The sequence below is a fragment of the Nicotiana tomentosiformis genome, chromosome 2, assembly GCF_000390325.3.
Source record: "Nicotiana tomentosiformis chromosome 2, ASM39032v3, whole genome shotgun sequence".
NCBI lineage: Eukaryota > Viridiplantae > Streptophyta > Magnoliopsida > Solanales > Solanaceae > Nicotiana > Nicotiana tomentosiformis.
The window spans coordinates 81647171-81656130 of NC_090813.1; the positions used below are offsets into that span (position 1 = coordinate 81647171).

An 8960-nucleotide genomic window follows, 5' to 3' on the forward strand; every position below is an offset into this window, starting at 1 on the left:
AGGAATAATGGTGTCAAAAGCCAATGCCACTGAAGGTGAAGGTGACGTAAAAGTAGGGCTCAATTTTTAACTGTCAAAAACCAAAATCTCCCTCCACCACTCATATAATTTCCTTCCACTTCTCCATCTCCTCCTCATTTTCCTCCATTTTTCCCGTTCCACCTAACACGCCCGCCACTGTCCTAAAACACTCTTCAACAGAAAATTTCCCGGCGCCGGCTAACTCTCAGTTCCGGCCACCTTTCGAAGAAAAGAAATGGCGGAAACAGAAGAAGATGGTTCAAATTGGCTTCTAGAACTTGGGTTAATGGAAGACCTTCCTTCCCTTGAACCCAATGCTCAATGGCCCTCTACTGCTTTTTCCCTTCCTAATAATCTCAGGTAATTTTTAATTCATAGCTTTGTTTTTCAAGAACTTTTAGTAAATTAATTGAAGTTTACTCTAGTTGATATTTCATTAGATTGATTCTTATCTTATTTTGCAATTCAAGTTTCATTCTTTTATTGATCCTTTTTTAAAAATTAATTAAGTTGGTGAAATGGGAATGTGGGGTTGAATTTTCTTGAATTAAGAATTGAACTGAACTATTTAAAATGCCAAAAACAAAAAAAGAACTGAACTTTAAGTGTACTGCTTAAAAAGCCAAAAAGAAGACAATAAAAACATTTTTTGTGGCAGTGCATATAACTCATTATCTGTTGAGTGTTGACTGCTACAAGTAATTTTAACTTGTTCACTTCCTTATTGAAAAAGAAAAGGAAAAAAGAAAAATTTGCTTGTACACTTGTCAAATAGCTTTAGTTTCAGTTTCAATAAGCAGAGGAAAGTTCAATTTGAGTTCTGAGGGTGATTTTGTGCTATTATGTGGTATATTTCAGAATAAAGGAGGTTGTGAGTAAGATGAGGATGGTGACTATCTCAGTAGGTTATATAAATGATTAGTTTGTGATTAAACAAGAGAAATAATGAGTTTTGTAGTATTTTCAAGTTTATTCTTCTACTGCCAATGTTGTATGTGGCCTCTATAGCGTAGAAGTAAGAAGATTTTGTGAGTCTAATTGGATTCGGTCTGTAGGTGCCTCACTGTTCTGAAGCTGTCAAATGATTGATTTTATTGTTATTCCGCTATTGATTTTATTGTTATTCTGCTCTTGGTTGGATAGAGTTATCCATAAACATATAGGTTTTCAAAGATTTCCAAGTTAGATGCTTTAGCTGATCTCGTAAAATACTGATGAACAAATTAGGATTTATGCTAAGTAAGATGCAGAGCTCATGGATAAAACAAGCTTCTAGGAATATGAAAATTATTTCTGTGGCCTTCCTTCCTCTGCACCCATTTTCCTTTTCCCAAACAAGGAAAAGGAAGATTGAGTATGGATATGTCTTTCATATATAAAGTTGGAGGTTTAGAGACACTTGATTTTGAAGAGATTTTTTGGCAATTATCTCCGCCTATAGATTGTTTTAGTTTAATCTGCAGTCTTATCCGTAGAAGAGATACTCATCTATTTTCTTTAATCTTGTATGAGGAGGATTGTATGTGCTAAGTCCTTTCAGTCTTTTCAATATCTTGCATTAATAACTTTAATATTATGAAAACGTTTCCATTGTTTTGTTGCACAACTAAGCCGATTGATCGTTAGAATTGGTGGTGACTGTGATGTGTTTCTTACCTAATTACAGTTCTGGATTAGATGATTCCTATGACAATTCAGATAGTTTGAAGGATTGCGGCTCCAAAAAGAGGTATTTTTCTTTTAATCAATTATTTGCGAGTTTTTTAAACAACAGTTGAAAGAGTTGAAAACAGTAGCCAGAGCACATAACATCAGAATATCTCTTGTTCTACTGTATTATGTTTTCTATTGTATTGTATATCAAAAAGTTGAAAAAGCATCAGTGATGTCTTGTAGCATTAACAATATCATATTATTCTTTCTTTGTTTTTGAAGTGTTTCTTATGCCTCTTTCCCAATCTTCCTTTATATGAAACTTTTTTTTGTTTCAGGGCAAGATCTGGAGCATGTGCATCTGATTCAAAAGCACACAGGGAGAAAATGCGTAGGGACAAGCTGAATGACAGGCACACACACACTCTCTTTCTCCTTCTCTTTTTCTGTGTGTTATCCAACTCTTGCATGCTTGACTGATGGTTAGTGCTGCATTTAAATTCGTTACTGCTGGTTGCTGGAATTATCTTTAAATATAAAATTGTTTTTGTATTCTTCTATTTTATTTCGTCAAGGTTCCAAGAATTAAGTTCTATCCTGGAACCTGGAAAGCAGCCCAAAATGGATAAATCTGTTATCTTGAGTGATGCGGTTCGAATGGTGGTGCAGTTGAGAGATGAAGCTCAGAAGCTCAAGGAGTCTTATGACAACTTGCAGGAGAAGGTTAATGAATTGAAGGTGTGATCATTGAACTCATTATTTTGTTGGTATTTTCTCGCTCATGAGCTATGTATAAAGTGGTTATTCTTTTGTTCTGTTGTAGGCTGAGAAAAATGAACTCCGAGATGAGAAACAGAAGCTGAAAGCAGAGAAAGACAAACTTGAGCAGCAACTGAAGACCACGAACGCTCAACCTGGGTTTTTACCACACCCTCCTGCAATGGCTTCTCCTTTTTCTGCCCCACATCAAGTCTATGCAAGCAAAATGATGCCATATCTTGGCTACCCTGGAATCCCTATGTGGCAGTTTGTGCCTCCTGCTGCAGTTGATACCTCAGAGGATCATGCTCTCCGTCCCCCAGTTGCTTAAATCTTATGCGACTTTTTGTTACTAAGAACTATGGGAATGTTTTGACTCGTATGTCAACAAGTTTGTTGACTTTTGCTGACATTTTGTTCTCCTAATATAATCAGATTGGTGCATCATACTATAATGAGGTAGTCGATCAACTGATTATGTATATTAACGTGTAAATCTTGTTGAAGTTTACATGAATACCTTATCTGATTTATATCACCTACCAAGCATAGCATCCTCAAGACATGCTATTCTTGGTTGTTCAATTTTGACTGTACAATTTTGAATCGAGAGTTGCAGTCAGCTAACAGCTTCTAGTTGTTAGAGCAGGAATGGTTAATAGTTAATAAATTCATATCCTCTAGGTCAACAATGCAGATGTTTTACAGTGACTATGTATGAAGTGGGATTTTACCGGGGTTGTTGTTGTTGTTGTTGTTGTTATAAATGCTGCTACCATATGCTCTTTCTTGTCATTTACCCTGTAGATAATATACTGTCAGCTACTACTTGCTCCAATTTTTATGGATTTGGAAGGAATAGGTTGAGCACTCATTTAATTACTAAGCTCTCATGCTAGTTTTTATTTCTTGATTATAATTTTCCTCATCCGCCTAGATAAAACGATAAAAATGATTTTTATTTTCTGGGTCTGGTTTGCTGTATGTGCAATTTATTTGTTGGGAGTCATGTTTGTCCATCTGACAGCATTTAACTCTATATTTCAGTTAGGCCAAATACATACGTAGCCCTTAAACTCGTTCCCTTTTTTTCATTTAAGCACTTAAATTCAAGCTAGTTCCTATTAAACACTTAAATTCAACAAAAATATTTTAGTTAAACACATTTTGTTGACATGGGAAAGTATGTGATTTACACTCTATTTAATGGTTAATTAATTTTTTTGGTATTTCTTCTCCCTATCTTCTTCCATTATCTTTTTTCGCTGGTTTTCTTTAAAGCCGCGTTTCCAAAATTTTTGTTGACGGACGGCAAGTTCCATGGCCGGCTTTCCAAACTCTGTTCTCACTTCCCCACCAGATTCCAGAATACTCTCAAAAACCTCAAATTTGTTTCTCCAATCTTCACCCATGACCCATGTATGTCGGTTTATGGAGTTTTCACCTGGGTCGGTGATTGTATTAAGATTATAGCATAAATAATCTTATCATTTACTCCGTTTTAACAACCATTGACTATACCCTTCATTCCTGTTATGTCCAAGTAACTACTGAGTAACCACTATTTCCATAAGAGCAAACCAAAAAGAATACTGGAGAACTATGCCAAAGTGGCATGCTAGTTAGAGCCATGGAGGAAACTAGCCGGAAAAGTAGTGATGGTCACCGGAGTATCTTCGGAAATGTAGTGTTACTCAATTGATATCTCTCTGCGATGAGATCAGCAGAGTTAACTCAAACTCGAACGAGGCAAGTTCGATTTAAGAACGAGTCGCAGCTATGAGATTGGCATTAGTGATAATGGTTCTGCCATTAAAACCGGCGTACATAAAGATTGGGACGCCTTTGGACGGATTGATTCTTTGATAAATAACGCCGGTGTTAGATGTGAGGTTGATGATTCTCTAATTTTCTTCAGCAGTTTACGTTGTCGGCATTTCGTATCTTTGATTGCATCATATTGGGGAGAGAGAAAAAGAGATAGAGAAGAGAAGAGAGAGGAGAGGACGCCATAGCAACGAACATAGCTTTTCTTTTTCCTCAAGAGCTTTATTTCTGTACCTTATTGGTATTTGCGTTCTATTTTTAAACTGTCTTAATAAAATGTGGCTAATTGAAATACTTTTCTTGAGATTAAGTGTTCAATAGTAACTAGCTCAAGTTTAAGTGGAGCCGTGTATGTATTATGTTTGATACTGAAGTAGGTTTTCATTGAAGAAACATCTTCTCTAAATGAGACAATTATAGTACAAGCTATTGTTGTTATATAATCATCATGGCTTAGGCATAACAATTGGAAATACATATGTAAATTTAAAATCATGGCTTAAACTTCACAATCGACGTTACAAACATCTGAGAGCTCACTTTTTCACTTAACAAAAGCTTCCCAAGAAATAGAACATAAAAATGCAAAACTTTCTTGAAGTGGAGCATTTCTTAAGACTTCATTCATATTTTTCTTTTCTCAACAAGGCAGCTTGAAACCCATGTAATTCCCACTAGTGTAATCCCTCCAGATATCAACAGCTCCAAAACTGGTCATGAGAACAGTGCTTAAAGCCATAACTATGCCAACAGAAAACACAATGAGGGATGCTCTCCCATGATGTTCTATGGCTCTCTGAACTACTACTAATCCAACGATCGAGGCAACACAACAGACAAGCGCAAAGATTAGGGCATTATCCACCTGTTCCATCCCTAGCAATAGATATTGCACAGCAGACATGCTAGAGGAGAAAAAAACCATGAATGAACAGGTTGCTGCTGTCACCTGTTGTAAAACAAATTAAAGTCATCAGAATCCTACAAGAAAAAAGTCAAATTTAAGGATAACTAAGATGGAAGAATAACAGGTAATTAAGGGAAAGCTTAATTACTTCAGGAGTTATTCCAACTTGGATAAGAAGGGGACTAATTAGCATTCCACCACCAATTCCAAAAACGCCGCCCAGAACCCCTGCTAGTAGTGCCATTAATGGGAATATGAGCTTCCCTGAAGGTCCATGTTTTGTTTCACTGCTTCCTTCCTGCATTTATTTAATAAACGAGCCAAGTTACTCTCTCGTAGTTGTATTAGCTAAATGAATTTGTTCCAAAACATTTGACGCAGGAGCAGCGGCTCTAAAAGCATGGGCAGTACCCAAATTTATTTTAAATTCTTATTATTATTATTACTATATATTATATAAATAATTAATATAAAGAAAAGTGTTACAACATTTTTTTTTTATTTGATTGAGGTTATTTTATATCAATAAATTCATAAATTATGATAATTTTCTTTACTGATTAATTAGTATATTTGCCACAGTCTTCAATTTTAATTTTATTCTTTTTATATATAGGAATTAAGTTATATATATCGACAACATGATGATTTTCTTTTACAATGTTCTTTCAAACTGCATGAAATGAAAAGCATTCATGCACCTTTTTTTATAGTGTAATTCGACATATTATATTAGGTTATTTATAATTTATTTTAGATATTCACCAATAAGTGTTACTTAATAGAATGAACTATAATTATTGTTTAAATTGATCATAAGGAGTAAATATGTTTATTTCTTTTTCTTGTTTGTGATGATAGTCAAATCAAATTTTGTGGACCTCAACATCCGATAGTCCATCACTTTATTTTTTGAGCTCTTCTTTCTAGTATTTTGTTTTGAAATTTGCTTATTTTTTGTCTTAAATGATTAATTTATTGTTTAGAAAGTAAATTTTGTTGTTAGTGTAAATATTTTATAAAATAAATTTAAGGGTCTCTCAATATGATTTCGTCATGAGATCCATTGAGCCGCACCTGATTTGATGTTTTAGAAAAAACAAAGAAGTCATGTACGTATTACTTTTGCAATGAAGTGTTTAACAGTTGCATGTTTAAGTAGAGATAAATGATAGTAATGCCACATAAGTTTATGATTAAGGCTATTAAATGTCTCTTTTTGTGCAAAATTCTTAAAAGACAGATAATTTGGGTTTAATGGATAAATACCTGCTTTTTGGAAGGTATGTTATGCTGAGTTTCTCTATTATACAAGATCCATGATGTAAAGATGACAGCCAAAGGAAACTGCACTGATGAGATGATCCAATATCCAACTCCACACACCTCCATAGGAATAATCCCCTGCACATTGATCAATCAATTTCTGTTACAATGTTACAAACAAGTAACTTAACACTTAAAAGATTCTTACGCTCTATTTTTTCCCAATTTTAGTTTTCATGGTAAGTGTTTTAAAAGGCGTGGGCGTAAGACGGAGCGTTTTATATATGTCTTATGGGGGCGTAAGTCCCACAGGTATTTAATTTTTAATAGTTTATAAAATAATATAGTGACAGTTAATATTTATAAACAGGTAAAATTACATAAAAATTGAAGAAAACTATATATATGTGTGCTCCATCTCCACAAAAAAATAATCAAAACAATCTATTATATGTTACTTACGAGCACAAGTAATTTGAGTCTAAAAGAATAAAGTTTTCTATATGGAGGAACAAAAAGGATATTAACCTGCAATTTGAACTTTGAATTTGTTGTTATGAAGAAAAATGTAGTTCTCTTTGTATTTGTATAAAAAAAAAAATATTCGTTATTTTTTGGAGATATTAGCAGACTAGCGGACAAGATAAAAAATTGAGAAAACCATGAATTAGGGTTTAAATCAATAAAAAAAGGTCTTTACTTTTAAATTTAATACTTTTGAGTAATTAACAAACTAGTTTTTGAGAATTTGGGTATTATATGAAGGACTAATTCAACAAATTTTGTTCTAATTTGAAAAAGTCTCTGGGGCTTACTCCTTACTAAAAAAATGCGCCCCGAACGCCCGGGCGTACACCCCGAATAGCGGGGCGTACGCCTCTTGAGACATTCGTTCCACACCATCGCCCCGGAGCGTTTTTGGTACGCCTCGTCCCGGAAACGCCTCGTTTAAAACAGAGGTCTCAACACAAACTAGATCATTTTTTTGGTCGCAATTATTACTTTTAACAGGGGAAGAGGACAGAAATTCTTAAGAGCACAGGAATTGGGCATATATTTGTGATGCCAAAAGTAGTATAAAAACAGAATTCAGCATTACATTCTAATGATGTGAAATACAACTGAACTTGGCCTAAGAAGGGAAAAGGAGAAGAGGATTTTATGAAGTTCAGTAAAGTGCGAAGGTCTCTAGCCTCTAGGTAATTTTAGTAACCAGTGCGAGAAATGAGAGCTCCAAATTATTGATTTTTTTGGAAATAAATTCATATCTCTAGGACTCAGTTATGGCATAAAGTGTCCAAAAAAGGAAAAATAAGACAAATGAAAAAAGATACGTGTAAACAAAACAGGGCATACTTGTCCATATCGATTTCCACGAAGAAGGTAGAGGAAAAAGAAGGAAAACCAGAACATCACCAACACCCCCATTTTCATCCATGGAATGCTGCTGCTTCCTAATCCCTTTTCTTCCTTCTCCAACAAAGGCTCAGCTCCACCAAAACTTTCATTTTTCAGCAACCCATTCTCCAATTCTTGATTCCCATTTCTCCTCATCACCTCCACTTCCGATTCCAACTTCCAAAAACAAAACCCTGATTTACATGTCTTGAAAGTGCAAAAACCAAGAAAAACAGCAAATAGTATAGTGATGAGCCATTCCGGGAGAACACGATTGCATATAACTCCAATGCTAACACCCAATAACATGCACGGCTGCGACAGCAATGCTATATCAAAATCAATCAAAATCTTGCCACTATTTTTAATGAACATGTTACAAACAACATTAGCAATAGAGCCACCTGTGACCATAAATGCAGAAAAGCTGGAGGCTGTTTTGAGGTCTACACCAGCTATTATAGTGAGAATTGGTACATATAAACCTCCACCTCCAACCCCACCAGCACTTGATATAGAGGCTGCTAAAAAACAGAGCACCCCTGCTACTACAGTGGGAGCTTCAAGTAATTTTAGACCGGTATCTGCTTGTTTTTGCTGCTGATTAGCCCTCCATTCATAGATTGCATTCAAGAATTGATCCAATTTGGGTATATCTGAAGTGAGGTTTGTTTGTTTTGCTATAGAAAATCTGCAGGTGGTAAGAAAAATAAGAAAGAATGTCCATTTTAGGTAGCTGTTGTGACAATTCATTTTCTTGAAATGTTTTGTTACAATGAGAGTGTGCTTTGGAGGAGAGGGTTTTAAGGTGTAGAGGCCTAAGAGGAAAAAATGTTGATGGTTTAAAATATGACGGTATAGTACAAAGACATGGGAGGAAAACTAGAATTTATTTTGGTCTTTTGCCACTTGTCATCGTCTATATAACTTTCACCAATTGTCCATGTCAACATCCAAGCATATTTGGCTTCTTAACAGTGGAGTTGCTTCATAGAATGAGATATTAAATCAGATGCGCGCATAATGGTGACTGATCAAATTGCTACTCTTTTAAGTGAAGAAAGGGGTCGAAGACTAAGCCGAAATAAATGGGACAAATTAATGCTTAAAGCCTCAAACTCTATGTAAC

At 35.0% G+C, this 8960-nt stretch overlaps 2 protein-coding genes across 2 annotated transcripts; one reads left to right on the forward strand and one right to left on the reverse strand.

Annotated features, from left to right (window-relative positions):
• On the forward strand, positions 1–2966 carry LOC104109810 (transcription factor ILR3-like). Its single transcript, XM_009619179.4, has 5 exons — positions 1–381; positions 1688–1750; positions 2013–2087; positions 2250–2412; positions 2498–2966. Exons 1-5 carry the CDS (start codon positions 257–259, stop codon positions 2762–2764), a joined length of 693 nt encoding a protein of 230 aa, XP_009617474.1. The 5' UTR covers positions 1–256; the 3' UTR covers positions 2765–2966.
• A 1775-nt stretch (positions 2967–4741) lies between these two features.
• LOC104109809 (sulfite exporter TauE/SafE family protein 5) lies at positions 4742–8709 on the reverse strand. The gene is made up of 4 exons (XM_009619177.4): positions 7790–8709; positions 6437–6571; positions 5316–5465; positions 4742–5209 (listed from the first exon to the last, which is right to left on the reverse strand). Exons 1-4 carry the CDS (start codon positions 8582–8584, stop codon positions 4901–4903), a joined length of 1389 nt encoding a protein of 462 aa, XP_009617472.1. The 5' UTR covers positions 8585–8709; the 3' UTR covers positions 4742–4900.
• Between the last annotated feature and the right edge of the window lie 251 nt (positions 8710–8960).

What these genes read in the sequence shown, in the direction of transcription:
- LOC104109809 (XM_009619177.4), bottom strand. Translation starts at nt 8,584, where the DNA reads ATGAATTGTCACAACAGCTACCTAAAATGGACATTCTTTCTTATTTTT. An exon ending in GTGGAAATCGATATGGACAA is followed by an intron (nt 6,572 to 7,789) that starts GTATGCCCTGTT and finishes ATCAATGTGCAG; the next exon opens with GGGATTATTCCTATGGAGGT. An exon ending in AAGTTGGAATAACTCCTGAA is followed by an intron (nt 5,210 to 5,315) that starts GTAATTAAGCTT and finishes GTTTTACAACAG; the next exon opens with GTGACAGCAGCAACCTGTTC.
- LOC104109810 (XM_009619179.4), top strand. Translation starts at nt 257, where the DNA reads ATGGCGGAAACAGAAGAAGATGGTTCAAATTGGCTTCTAGAACTTGGG. An exon ending in TCCCTTCCTAATAATCTCAG is followed by an intron (nt 382 to 1,687) that starts GTAATTTTTAAT and finishes ACCTAATTACAG; the next exon opens with TTCTGGATTAGATGATTCCT. An exon ending in AGAAGGTTAATGAATTGAAG is followed by an intron (nt 2,413 to 2,497) that starts GTGTGATCATTG and finishes GTTCTGTTGTAG; the next exon opens with GCTGAGAAAAATGAACTCCG.